The sequence below is a fragment of the Uloborus diversus genome, chromosome 5, assembly GCF_026930045.1.
Source record: "Uloborus diversus isolate 005 chromosome 5, Udiv.v.3.1, whole genome shotgun sequence".
In the NCBI taxonomy this organism is placed as follows: Eukaryota; Metazoa; Arthropoda; class Arachnida; order Araneae; family Uloboridae; genus Uloborus; species Uloborus diversus.
Window position 1 is genome coordinate 170,341,129 of NC_072735.1, and position 15,048 is coordinate 170,356,176.

The 15,048-nt window shown below is 31.6% G+C and overlaps 1 protein-coding gene across 1 annotated transcript in view; it reads right to left on the reverse strand.

Annotated features, from left to right (window-relative positions):
• Positions 1-979: 979 nt before the first annotated feature.
• Positions 980-15,048, reverse strand: part of LOC129223277 (ER degradation-enhancing alpha-mannosidase-like protein 3) — an 85,937-nt gene continuing 71,868 nt past the window's right edge. The window contains exons 14-22 of the mRNA XM_054857843.1: positions 14,839-14,998; positions 12,632-12,792; positions 8,728-8,857; positions 7,393-7,474; positions 7,170-7,273; positions 6,539-6,658; positions 6,408-6,453; positions 4,054-4,233; positions 980-1,671 (exon numbers count right to left, since the gene is read on the reverse strand). Coding sequence (XP_054713818.1) covers positions 980-1,671; positions 4,054-4,233; positions 6,408-6,453; positions 6,539-6,658; positions 7,170-7,273; positions 7,393-7,474; positions 8,728-8,857; positions 12,632-12,792; positions 14,839-14,998 — 1,675 coding nt within the window. The remainder of the gene's footprint in view (positions 1,672-4,053; positions 4,234-6,407; positions 6,454-6,538; positions 6,659-7,169; positions 7,274-7,392; positions 7,475-8,727; positions 8,858-12,631; positions 12,793-14,838; positions 14,999-15,048) is intronic.

Consider the following 15,048-nt stretch of genomic DNA (forward strand, 5'->3'; position numbering starts at 1 on the left):
ACTTTGGTAATATATTTTTATTAACAAACTGAAACTTCTATAAAGAGTCAAAGAGTGTCTAATGCACACACTTAGCCCTTTGTTTGAAAATTGCAGAGGATAATAGTTCTATCAAAAGGTAAATTTTCAAAATAATTTGACTTAAGTCACACACACACAAATGAAAATATTTCTATGAACTTGGAAAACAAAGGAAAATGCAAAAATGTTTCATATTTTTCAATCAAACTCGTGAATAACAAATCATTTTATGCTTGCAATTTTAAGCACACACTTTTAAATAAATAACATCAATCATTTTTAGTATGACCAAAGATGTGTAAAAATATATTACTACTGATTTTGATTACAAAATGTATATTGAAATTACATGAATACTGCATTTTTCTGAGAGAAGACATATTTTGCTAATCTCAGGGTTTCTAGCAGAAGAGGAGAATGCGATCTTTATGAAGTGTGTAACAAAGTAACAATTTTATGCTTTTTTATATTTTTCTACATTGCATCCTCAGTCAAAACATACATTAAACGATTATACTAATGAGGTAAAGAAAAAACTAACCTTCCTTTTTGTAATCTGGTGGAATTCCAAAAGGATATGCAAGCATCAAATGGCACATTATGAAATCCTTAGCAAAACATTTCATGCATTTGTTCTAAGTTTATAAAAAAAAGGTTTTAGTAATGATGAAAAAATTGCACTTTCGTTTTTACATAAAGAAACCCTGGATCTATGCAATACTGTTTGCATCAATTTTCAATAAAACTCATGCTCTGTCATGCACTTTGTACAAAATTCAAGCACAAAATCGAAATAATTTTCACCTCTATTCGTAATCATCTAACAATCAAAAGACTGGGACTCGAAAGTGACGCTTTAAGGAAATATGTCATTTAAAGAGCATAGAATGATGGAGGGATTAAAACAGGAAACGCTCCACAGCAAATTTAAAATAAATAACTGGACTAACTACCGTCGTCATAAATCTCCTTCGGGCAGTGGATGGCTGTCGGACGAGGGTTTCTCGGTCCTACCGAACACTCTACCTTTCAAGATACGTTTCTTATTCCCAGAAGTCTCTAAAATACAATCTTTACAAGAAAACTTTCTACTGTAGCTAGGAGCACCTATTTTGTCGCTTACAAAATGAACGAAGGCAGTTTTGCTGTGCAGCGGGTTGAGAGTACTGTATTCACAGTGCAGTATCTGAATTGGCAAGCTCTCTTTGGTGCTGGATGCAGCGGATGAAGGCTGGAACTGGACGAGCTGCCGAAGGCGAGAGAGGAGGACCTGAACGTCTTGGTCGATCTCGAGAATCTTCTCCTTTCTCATGAGTCTCTCGACAGCGATTTTGAAGTCGGCCTCTCTCGTGACTTTCTGGTAGGCATCGCTGCCATCCTTCGACGAGCTGCGGGACTCGTCCCCGAATTCCCGAGTCAGGGCCAGCAGCTGGTCCAGGTCCACTTTGATCTGCTGGAGGTTGTGGAGTTTGCTCAGCAGAAATTGCACCCGTTTTTGAGCAATGATGAATTCGTCTTCGTCGAAGAATTTCGGGTAAGACTGAGGGCCGGGCTTGGAGTCCGTGACTTCGGCCGAACCGGAACCCGGTTGAGTTTCTGGGATTTTTGAAGAGGGACTGGATTGAGCATTGCTTTCACTGGGTGCAGCATCTACAAAATAAATAAACAAATACAGGAAAATTTATTAGACAGAAGTTATTGTATGACTGTAGTTAGGGCTGCATAGTCAAGACTGATTTGGGATGAAGGAGTTCGAGACAGAAAGTTCAAGTTAATTTTTAAAAAGAATATAAAGCAGAAAAAATTAAGATGAATACTGCTATGGGAAGGTAAAGGACAGTTTCTGCAGCAATGAGTTTTTGAGATATTTGAAGTTACATGTTGTTGAATCAAATACTAATAATACAGAAACTTGCACTACGAAGCTAAAGTACAAGATAACAAAAATAAAGCAAAGAAAAAGAAAAATTTGCAGACATTGTTCTTTACCTTCCCATGGCAGAATCTAATGTAAGTTGCAAACCAAATTTGGGACAGTTTTATATAATGCAGATAATTGTTACAAAATTTTACAAAGTTTAAGACTGAAAATTGGGAGCTCAAGATTTGTAATTGCAAAATGCTGATGAAGGAGGGCAAACTTTCATTTATGAAAAGCAGACAAAGGTCAAATGAAAGGGAACATCAACATACATACCTAACCAGCCCCATTAAGTACATCCAGAAAATATGTGAGATAATATTAACAGCAGAGTTTTATACGTAGTACGATTCAAAGGTACACTTTCCTGTAGTACATTATTATTACAACAATTTTACGCAATGTTAATGCTTGGAATATAGCTACAATGAGTGATTACATATTTAGTAGCTTATGTAACTCAGTGTGTATAAGAAAAGAGAAAAAAAGAATATCAAGAACTGAGGGGGTGAAAGTTGAGAAAAGTTCTACGATGGACATTTTTAAGATAGAAAGTGGGCGTGTCTAAAATTTAGTCTTCAAGTAAGAAGGACTGAGTACAGAGCGTCATACTAGAAAGTTAAACACTAATATTCTATGAAGAAAACAGAAAATGTAAAACACCCAGAAGAATTATGCCAATTGCTTAAGAAACAAAATTATAACTAATTGTCTCACTTTAATCAATAATACTTTATTTCTTATCATCAGTAATCAATAGTTCTTTATAATAATCGCACAAATCCAATTAAAAAGTTCATTTGTCTGAATTTTCTTCATATTTAACTCAGATTCATTTATTAGTTTTTAACTTTTGTCTTGTTTCGTCTCACTCGGCTTCAAAGGTTTTCAAAAAGACTGAAAACTTTCACCCCTGTCAAGAATTTATCCAAAACATTGCTAATAAAGTTCAACAACAATCAAGAATGCAGTTATAGTTCAAACAATATCATTCACCTAAATTTATGATATTAATATTAAATTCATTAATCTTGACTGAACACATTAGTATTTTTTCATTAAGTATTTTTAAGCACAAACCTTGCTTGTTTTGCTATTTTAAGTTTATGGTTAAAAATCAAGGGGTGCAAATGCACATCGTAGCACCCATTTTCCAGTGCCCATTATTAGGCTTTGATATACAGACGTCCTGTGTATAAAAAGGTACTTCTACAACACGGTTTCAATATTACGCTGTACCAAATTTGCGATTATCATAACACGGTTTCGATATTACAGGGTACAAAACTTTAATTCATAGCTACACGGTTTTGATGTAAACTCTAACTTTCAACTTTTAATAACATACTTGATTTTTCTCATCTATGTTCTAAAAGCAAAAAGGTGAATATTATTTTGTTTCCAATGCATTGTAAGAAAATCACATTAGGATTAAACATAAGCTAAATTTAGCAAACAATAAATGAAAAATGTAGTCGAAACAAAATATGAAATAAAATAAATAGAATGATTCTATATTTATTTTATTTAAAATTTTGTTTTGTTGTTGTTGTTGCTCAGACAAACTTTATTGCATAGAAGAGCGCAGATATTTTTTCTTATAGAATGCGTTTGGTTCTTAGTAGAGAAAGAAAAGTGTATCAAGTTTCTTCTTGTTGTGCATAACAGTTTTAATTTAAGGTATGTAAAATGATTAAGTTTTATCGTTTATAACAACTCTTATTTCTAAATCAGTGGGTCTTTGTATGTTCTGGTTGCCAGCTTCTGTTTATATGTTCTACTGAGCCGAAATTTCATCTATTACAAAATTTGCACTTTAAGAATTGGTTTCGATAAAACACGGTACACATTCCTTGATTTACATTATTTCAAGGTCTCGTATCGATATAACAGCGAACATGGTTTTGATATAACACGTTGACATGATTTATGATATGTAGGTGATTAATTAGGTTAAAAAATGAATAAAAAACCATTTATAAAAAAGTCTCGTATAACACGGTTTCAATACTACACGGAAAGAATTAACCGTGTTACACGAGGGATACCTGTACTAAGAATGGATCGTAGATTTAACTTCTTTGACTAATTTTACGCACAAAATAGGATACCTGGTATTGCTGAGACCTCAGCTATCCCAATCATGATATCGGGATATTGGCGATGAGCACTGAGTAAAAGGGCTGCCTCTTCATTGAAAAGGAACACCATGGGGATTGTGACATCGTCTTTGCCATCGCCAGACATAGCGAACATTGGAGAAGTTTTGGCACTGGTTCCAGGATGGTTATCTGGAAGTAGAATAGTGTTAGTAATTGGAGTACTGTTTCCTATGCTCTGAGCAGCAAGCAAAATAAAAATTATTTTCATGAAATAGAAGAACAGTTTTAAAACTTTGATAATTGTTAGAGAAGCATGCTACAACTCCAAAAGTGCTAATCAAGGACTTGACTTTACTGTTTCTCCCAACCTCAATTAAATTCATTTTCTCTCTCTAGTTATGTTTGATGATCTTATCCATACTTAAAATTGCTATATGCACAAAAATCAAACATGAATCTTTTTGATAAATGCAAAGAGTTGATGTATGACATGTTTATATTCTTTTTTATGCAATGTAAAAAAAAGGTATGCAAAACTACTTGATTTTAACACAGAGCATTATAGCAAATACAGTGTAAGGATGAATATACATACAGTGGAGCCTCTGAAATCTGAACCTTGGAGATCTGAAATTTTGGATAAGCTTTTGGATTTGTAAGCTTATAATGAGGTTTGAAAAAAGAAGAAATCAATAACTACGATACAGATATCAAATTCCAATTGAGGCCATGAGAAGCAAAGGGATGTAAGAGGACTTCTTAAAGTTTTGAATAAAACTTTCAAAGTTCAGATCCTGGGTAGGTTTTTATTGATTTTTTTCCTAAATCATGCTGTATAGGGGAAAGTAGTAATGAATGGACTGATTTTTGGTTTTTAATTTTTGTAATTTCTTCTAATTTTTTTTTAGCTCATAATTGGCTGTTTAGTTACTTTACTTATTTGGTTACATAAAAAAATCATACAAGTTGGATTAGAAAATGTCTATAATGAATGTGATAATAGAAAATAAAAATATAGAAATTTGTTCCATTCATCCTCACTCATGGGGTTGAATGGGCCATTGAAGGCAATGAATGAGCCACTAAATGAATTCAATTAAAACATGTGGAATTGATCTCTTAAAAAATTCTCTTAAATAAATAAAAGTACAAGCAAAAATTTTCATTAATTTCATTATACAACTACTTTTAAATTTTATACATTTTTTGAATAATTAAAATTTTAATTGTTTTTTGTAAAACTCAATGTTATCAGTGACAAAATGTAAATAATAATAATTAAGAATCATTATTTAGATTTTCAAATAGACAAGTATTTTTAAAAAACGTATTATTTAGATGTACACCAGCCTACAAAAGCAAATAATAGGATATTTCCAAATATATATATATAAAACCAACAAAGTAAAAACACACAATTCTACTATAACCTATTTATTAAATACTGGATAGAATCACTCATATCAAATTCAAATGGTGAAATACTGGTAGGTGTAGTCAATAAATGGGAAGTTCATCTTATAGAATTTCATTTATAGAATTTCATTTATGTTTCTAATAAATAGCTAATATTTCTTAGGGTTAAAAGGACAAATTTTAGAAATCACTATAAGCCTATTCTGATAAGACAGTAGTTGATGTCTAAGACAACCAGTTATGTCTAATATTAAAGAGAAAATCAGAAAAAACGAAGAAAAACTATATTTTGGTGGCCCATTCAGCTCCGTCTATACTTCTGGAATATATTCAAGTTTTTTCAATACATGAAATTGCAAATAACATCAAAATACATCTTAAAATTAGTTTACAGATGTGGAAAGACTTGCTAACACACATATTTGCAGTGAAATAACAGATACTTTTTAGCTAGTATTTATTTTACTGAAAAGGGAAAAAATTACTTTTGAATCAGATTCTTGATCATCTTACTCTCATGGAAAAATGACTTCTTTCAAACAATTGAAAACTGGATGAGTTTAATCGAACAAATAGCTCCACCCACTAGTGGCATCTAAAATAATTTTATGCAAATACTTTTTTGTATTTTGTTAGTGACCCATTCATTACCATTCTCCCCTATATAGCAGCATCCACCAGAGCTACTAGTATCTCTTCTTGCTCTAAAACAGAAAAGAGCTTCTCCTACCATTTGTACTAATTATCTACACATTTTTAATTTTGGCATTTACATCCTTTTTCTTTTCACCGTCTCAAAAGAAACTGAATTCAAAATAGGAAAAAAAATGCCCTAGGATGTCATTTAAAGCTTGATTAAAATGACAATGCAGACATGGTAAGGTAGAGTGCAAACAAGTTATCAATTTACTATGATACTGAGCATTTTCAAATGAATAAAAATTTACCTAAAACAATCCCAGCAATTGCTCCAACCTTCTGTAAGTATCGAGCCTGTAAAAGGAATCCATCAAGTTTTAAATAACTCATTAGCAATATTTTTTTTTTATAAAATAACATTGATACTAATCATAAATACCTTTTCTATGAACATGCATTCTCCTCGTTCAACAACAGCAATTTTTCCAACTAATTCAGCACCATTCTTTAGGTCTGAACAAGCCTTTTTTGGTTGGGCAATACGTATTTCCGATTCAAACTGAAAGAAGAAACATGTTTCAGAAGGAGTCCACAATACATGAAAAATAAAAACAATATAGGAGTTTAACTGAAAAACGTCTTTTTTTTTAAATTTAAATTACACACTGAAAAGTTTTATTTTCAGATACAATATACTACACAAGATTAGGATAAATAACTTTTAATCTTACAATGCACTATTCTGAAACATTTACAAAAAGTGTTTTCAGAACTGCCAAAAAAAAAAAAAAAAATCTTGAAACTATTCCATAAAATAAGCGTTTGATTAGTAATGAAATATGTCTATATTATGAGAAACTACAGCCCATTTCATTGTTGTGAGTACAAAAATACTAGCAAATGTGTAATATAGCACTGCATCAAATGCATTAAAAAAAATTTCTTGTAAAAAGAGAGATAATTATTGCATTATTTGTAAATTCAATTTTAATGCTGCATAGTTTGACATTAAAAAAAGAAAAAAGAGATGATAAATGTTTTCAAAAAATATAAACAAGAAAGTTACGTACAGGATCTTTTCCTTTTATATCAATACCAAACTGAGCAGGCCCGGCATCTAAAAGAACCCTGGTTGTGCTTTGAGGCAAATAAAAATAAACTGTGCGACTGTGATCTGGAAAATGAAAATGTCAATAAAGCCATTAATGGACGCTGATCAGATCAACAAAATAAAATAATTCTAATATTTAACAACAGTTCAAAAGCATTACAGAAAACTGGTTCAATTCTTACCACTGTATTTTTGATTCTTTGCTAATTCTATCATTTCTTGCATAAATATGATGCCTTCTTCGGCACGCTCCGGTGATTCAGCCTACAAGTGAAACACCAAACTATTGAATGCAGTCAATAAAACATGACAAAAAAAGAAAAAAGATAGCTATACATGCAATTTTATTATTAATTTAATTAATAGTAATTTATTAATATACGTGCAAAGCTATTTTGTCAATTCATGTTAACCAAAATCAGTTTAAAGAAAACATAAAAATTTCAATTCAGAACTTCACTTGAAATCCATGCAGATGTGAAGAAAAATAGTCCCTTCCATTTTTGTCAATATGTATAATGTATACAAAAGTAAGTTTCAACCACATTTTTTTCATCATGGGCATCTTTTTAGTGCAGCTCTATTGCTGTGGTATTCTTAGCTCCTCCCATGTGTGGGCCATGGTTACTCTTGACTGATGACACAATATAAGGATGAAACTGCAGTCTCTGGGTGCCATAACGAGCTGCTTGTTATTTGTTTGTAATTCTGCCTTAGCTCTGGAAATAGGGTCAATTACTTATAGTTTTAAACTTTGAATTCCTTTTCACAAAATATTCCTTTTGACAAACTGTACAAGAATAGTAGCTAGTATTTTTGATTCCTTAAAGGATTGAATAAAAAAAACAAGAAACACACGAAATGGAGAAAAAAAAAGTTTTACTGTTTTATGTTTAATAATTGTATTTAGCTTTAAAGACAACATTTTGGCTAAAAACAGAAAAATGTTCTTATTTATTTTTAAAAAAAGGGCCCTACATAATATAATTTTTGTAAATAAACGAAAATGTGAAAAAGCAAAACAAAAGAACCTGCTAAAAGTTAACAAAACAACAAATCACACATAAATATACAAAATTTTATAATTGGTTAAACGAGAGGGATTAAACGTTGGGCATCTTATATTTAAACTAAACTAAAAACAAAGCTAAACAAAAAGGAGACTATCAATCAAGTGACACACTAAAAATAATTAAAAATGAGTCCAAAAAATAATCCAGTGTCTCACAATGCTGATTAAAAAATTGCCAATGAATGTGTTGCCAATAAGTTGTTTAGAAACTTTTTTCAGATGAATAGAATTGCTAAAAAGTGAACAAATATTTGAGTAAATGAACTGATATATGGAAAATCGCATATAAAAAAATAAGAGCACGAGGGAAAAAAAACCCTGCCTGGAATAGATTAAAAATAAAATCAATTACTGCAAAGGATTAAAAAATATTTTGGATTTTCATTAAATGAAATGCAAACTGTAGTGTAGTACTTTATAGGCAAATGTTAGTCACAAAACTAACCATAGTTGCATTATGAATGAGTTGAATTCTTCCATCAGAAAGCCTTAAGACAGTGATTCCCATTCTTTTCACAGTTTCTAAATTTTCTCTGCTGTTGGTCTGGAACTCAGATGCATGAAGAGTTCTCATTCTACAAGGAAAAAGCATTCAGATCAATAATTGAAATAAATAATAAAAAAAAGATTTTCAGATAATAATAATAAAAAAAAAAATCCCATTTCTATCAATATATATTTACTTTTTTAAAACAAAATTTACACTTGTATCATTACTATGTGTGTTTTGTTAAACAAAATTTCCATTTCTGTCATTAATTATTCATTTGCTTTCTGTAACAACATACAAAATTTAGAAATTTACAGTCCTTATTACTAAAAATTTTGTAGCGTTAATAATCCAGCACAAGTCGTTTCAATCTGACGCTCCAATGCTCCACAAGTAAGCCATGTTTGTTAGATGTGTACCATAATTTACTGTACAATCTGTGCAGGAACTATACATTAAATCAAAGTAAAAAGCAAATGCATAGCATACTTGTAGCAATGTTCCTTTACCATCATAGTTTTAAATTATTTGGGTGAATATATATTTTTAAGTCTACAAATTTAATTTGCATAAGCGAGGTTGCTACTGCATTTAGTATTTATACTTAATCTTCATTACAGTCATTCTCTCTCTGGGCGTAATTTTGATCCACAATTTCTATTTTTTTAACTGCCTCACTTATATTTTAATAGCGTTACTGCATCTATTGGATAAAATTGATTAAAAATTTGGCATAGATATCCAAAATTAAGATAGAATAAATATAAAAATTATTTAAAAAAAGTTAACCAGGTTAAAAGTTATCCAGACACTGAGAGCAATTTAAACCACGTAAGGAACATGATTCAAAACAAATTTTTTTAATGCAACTTAGAGAAACCTTAAATTGCTATTGTAACTTTGAACCAGAAAAATAACATTTCTAAATAGTTAAAAACTCCCTATTTTCATTTCCATAATTTATTATATTGCTTAGAATAATACAAGGTAGGCAGAGAGATTCCCACAGCTTAAAATTTTTTATTCAACATAGAATAGCTTTTAAACAGTAACTTCAAAATTATTGAATTATTCAATCAGCTAAGTTCAGAGCTGTTAACTTATTTTGAAAATTGAGAAGCAGAAAACTGATATAATTTGATCAGCAGAGTGCAGTTTGAGTATCCTGCTGTCTCTTTCAAAGTTAAATATAATAAAAAAACATGACAAGGTGCAAAGTCACATGGTTCAAAGTTATTCTAAACCAACGGTTTTCAAAGTCCAGGCCACCATGGATCCCCACTTGAAAACACACCAACTTTGTACTCCCCCTCCCTTTGCGCCCCCTTGCTTGGCTTACAGTTACATAAAGTTTTGAAAATTAGAATGGCACTAAGTTGTCTTTTTATTCTAGATTACAGTTGAATTCCATGCCAGGAATGTTATTTTTACATGTCTTGAAGTACAAACAAATAAAATACAAAATGAATAAAATGCAACAAAAATTACAACAGGTCTTTATTTTTTTCTATAGAAAAATTAACAATAGATGCTTAAATAAAAAAAGTACTGATTCCTATATCATTGCATCAAACAAGTCATTATAAGTAATATTCTGACAAAACAAATGTTCTTCATGCATAAACATAACCTAAATTTCCATCTTATTAAGTATATAAACATAACTAACATTAAATACATCAAGTAACTATCAATATTTCTAGGTAAATTCTAATGTAATATAACAATTAAAAAAAACAAAACAATAGTCAAAATTATCAGTCCATACAAGATTCCCTTCAAAAGTAAGTGAACCTAAGCAATATACTTAAGGTTCGATGTATGACCTCAATCATTCTATATTCATCCCCTTAGAGAAATTTAAAATGCTTACATCACCACTTCGGAAAGCTTTTACGACTGCGATTTTTCATTTCTTTTTTTAGAGGCCGATTAAAGGCATTACTTGTACTATAAAAGAAGTAAATTGATTAAAACAGGATTTTTTCAGTACATAAACATACAAAAGTTTTACATGAAATTGGTTTGCTGCTGTATTTTTGAAACAAGGAATCCTAAAAAAGAGAGGCTCTATAGTCTCTCTAGCAATTAGTATTTTTTTTATGAGTAAACTAACTACTGACAGTAGCTAGTAAGTGTTTCAAGGTTTAACCCCTAAATCTTCCCTTGGTGTATCAAGCATTTATTGTAAGATATTTCAGACTAAATCTCTTTTGCAATTAGTAGCTTTCTTATTTCTGATTCAACTATCTAAGCTGGTAAGCTACCAGCTAAGTAGCTGGTAAGCAGGGCCCAACTTAAGTTTTAGAAGACACTGGGTACGAAATTTATTTGGTGCCCTCCCCCTTCCGAGCTTATTTTATATGCAGAAGCAGTAAAATATCTTGATACTTGCGTAATTAATGTATCTGTACTAAATTTGGTGGTACCTTATATTACAAGAAATAGTAGTATTACGATAACTAAACATAACATGTCATCAAACTTTGCCTTTTGGAAAAAGCCATTAATATCAAAATTACCTACGTTATAACTTAAAAAAGGGTTGTAAATATAGAGCAAACTTGGCATGGTTTTGGGATTTGCGAAAAAGATTAAAGTTTTACAGGGACTTTTTTTTCTAAATTTAATATTTATATTTTGCTTTAGTGCGATATGGAATGAGTCCAAAATCAAAATTTTACCTACAGATTTGATGTCCCCCCAATTGTTGGTGCCCTGAGCCTGCGTCCCATGTGCCCACGCCTTAATCTGGGCCTGCTGGTAAATGTTCGGTGGTTTATCTTCCATACCTTCCCTTCGTGTTCCAAGCGTGTATTGTCAGATATTTCAGATTAAATTAATGTAGTAAAATTTAACTGTTGATTACTCATTTGGAAGAATTGGCAAGTTTCCACCACGAATATTTTTATTTCCAACTTGACAATCGCTATAAATACTAAAATTTTAGCTAAGTAGCTGCTAGAGACTTTTTTCCAACAATTAATGGGTACATAAGAGAACCACACTCAATGCTAGTATCGCGGGTGTCATATGATAAAATGGAAAGTATTGGACTAAGAGATGACATGTTTTAAATCTTTGTCTGCTTTTTATTTTCAGGAACAAAATTTATATTAAGAATTGTCCTATTTGGTAACTGCTATACTTCACCTGTTATGAAAATAGTCTGTTCAAAAATTTAAAAATGAGATTTCCTAACCTAGGATGATTACAAATCACACAAAATTCGCGAGAAGGAAAAACGTTATACAGACTAGCAAAATAAAATGAACTAATAGCTTCAAACTATTTTTAAATTAATTAAATACTAACAAAAATACGGAAATTTTAAAAGCAAATATGTGTATTCAATAATTATAAATTTTTACTTAATGCATGACAGCTACATTTCAAGAACATATAACTAATAAATTATAAGAAAGTAACAATAAATTATACACTATATAAGCAAATCATACATGCTCTGCATGCATATACAAAATGTTAACAGTGGCACATTCATATGAAATTTTTGAATCTCACATTAAAAATTTCTGATACTTACTTGTGACATTAGAAACATTAATTATGAAGCAATAATAATAATAAATCAAATTGATATAATTTAAGTATAGATTAATTAAATAAAACAGTAATATATATATATATATATATATGCTATCTAAAGTGCAAACACTTGCTCAAAAACACACACACAGACTTCGACAAAAACTGGGCACCAGATTGCCTGAGTTACTTTTTTTTGTTATTCTGGATAAAAATACTTTTTTTTTTCAGAATAAAAAATAAAAAACCACAGCATTAAGTACATAAGATTTGAAATTCGGGATAAAAATAATCATCCACTGAAACATACCTCGATTTACTCGAAGGACAAACGCCTTCAACCAAATTTTTGAGAGGAAGACGAATGGACTGAGCAAAATTTCTTCCTTCAGGGAATAGGTAGTGTGTGTTAGGGCAACTGTGCGTGAAATCTTCTTCAATGCTCTCTTCCAACACGGATAATTTTGGCAACTAAAATGAAAGAAAAACATCGATTCTTTGTTTCAAATCTATGTGCATACATAATTTCTGAAGGAAATGTACAGTAAATTAAATTAAAATTTAATTCAAACACCCTTTGATAAATGGAAGGCAGGAAATGGCGTCACAGGAGTTCTTGTACAGCATCATTTCCTTAATAGATCTTGACAACTCCAAAAAACAAGAAATTTTCGCACCAAATTTGTGCCTAATAATGTTGAATTTATCAATGTGTACACACAGTTTCAATTTGAAAATTATGTATCATAATAATAACAGTGGTCTCACTATAAGGGGGGGGGGTGCGCTCTCCTCTGGGTGTCATCCGTCTGGGGGGTGACAACCACAGTGGAATTGCAAGTTTTTGAAACAAAGCTAAAATGCATTTTAAGATTACAAATTTGAAAGTTTTCCAGCGGATTGGGAACACCATAAATTACCGCCCACGGGTGTCACCCATGCTAGGTATGCCACAGAGAATAATAACAGCAACAATAAAACAGTTTCTTAATTTAGAAGCAAGCATTCATGTTTTAAGTTAACTTATCAACAAAAGTTTGGTACATCATTATAATCACTAACCAATAAACCAGTTAAATGAATTTTCATAGTAGCAAAGCTATAATGTTCAGTAAATTACCGCCCATTAGCCAGAGCTAAAGCAGAAATACATGAAATACACCGCCAGCTCAGTCATTTCCAGCCGAGGATTGCAGTTTCGTGCTTATTAGCACTCATCAGCCCGGCATAGGAAAGTGACTGAGTTGGAGATGGAAAACCTCTTAAGGAAGCCAAGAGTGCCAAACAAACTGGTAGCTAATACAAAATTAGCACAGATCAGACGAGTGACCGAAGTAATGGTTCGGTTCAACTCGAAGATTGATGGCAAGGCATGGTATATTCAGTAAATTACCAACCCATCTGTGCTAATTCTATATTAGCTACCAGTTTGTTTGGCACTCTTGGCTTCCTTAAGAGGTTTTCCATCTCCAGCTCAGTCACTTTCCTATGCCGGGCTGATGAGTGCTAATAAGCACGAAACTGCAGTCCTCGGCTGGAAATGACTGAGCTGGCGGTGTATTTCATGTATTTCTGCTTTAGCCCTGGCTAATGGGCGGTAATTTACTGAATATACCATGCCTTGCTATCAATCTTCGAGTTGAACCGAACCATTGCTTCGGTCACTCGTATGGTCTGTGCTAATTCTATATTATCTACCAGTTTGTTTGGCACTCTTGGCTTCCTTAAGAGGTTTTCTATCTCCAGCTCAGTCACTTTTCTATGCCGGGCTGATGAGTGCTAATAAGCACGAAACTGCAGTCCTCGGCTGGGAATGACTGAGCTGGCGGTGTATTTCAAAGCTATAATGGTTAAAAAGAAAAAAAAAAAGGGGGAGGGGGAATGTGATCACAGCTTAATATCCACTAAAACTTTTTGAAGCACAGCTTATGTTTAAATGATTTATTACAAAGCATTTTATTTGAAATGAGAAATATTGCAACTCACTAAATGACTACTTAACATAGGAATCTAAAGAAAAAAGTATGCTATGTTTTCCAACCATAAATGGGGCAAACCTAACCAGGCAGCATTGTAATGCTGTGATTAGAATCTGCGTAGCCTTCACAATGTTTCCAGGTAGGATTTGCCTCAACTATAGTTCTATCATTTCACATTTCAATCATTTATTTTCTAAAATATTAAACGGATATTTTATAATCAATATTTTAAAAAGCATTGTTTAAATTCAAATAAGCTTAAAATATTTCCGCTCGTTTCAAATACAGTGAAATCCCATTGCAACAAACTCGAAGGGCCCGCAAATTTTATTCCTTGTAATGGGAACCTCATTGTAATGGAATTCAAGCAACCTAGTGGCAATTAAATCATGACTGAATATTTTTTCCGCTGTAATATATATTTTGTTGTATTGGTACTCATTGTAGTGAGACTTCACTGTAGTTTACAACTCATTTAATCAACATCGACTGAATTTCAACATACAAAAATATGACTTAATAACAGCAGAATACTTACGTCACCAATGCTTGAATTGCTAATTCTTGCTAAACTAAGTGGCAGCAGATGAGCCTCAGTAGTAAAAACAAAATCATCAACCTCCAATGTTAGTTCATCTTTATTAGCAAATAATAAATACAGGTATTTTAATGTTTCTGCTAAAACAAACGAGTCCATCCTGTAGGAGTAATACCATTCCTTACTGAATGTATGAATTTAAAATAAATA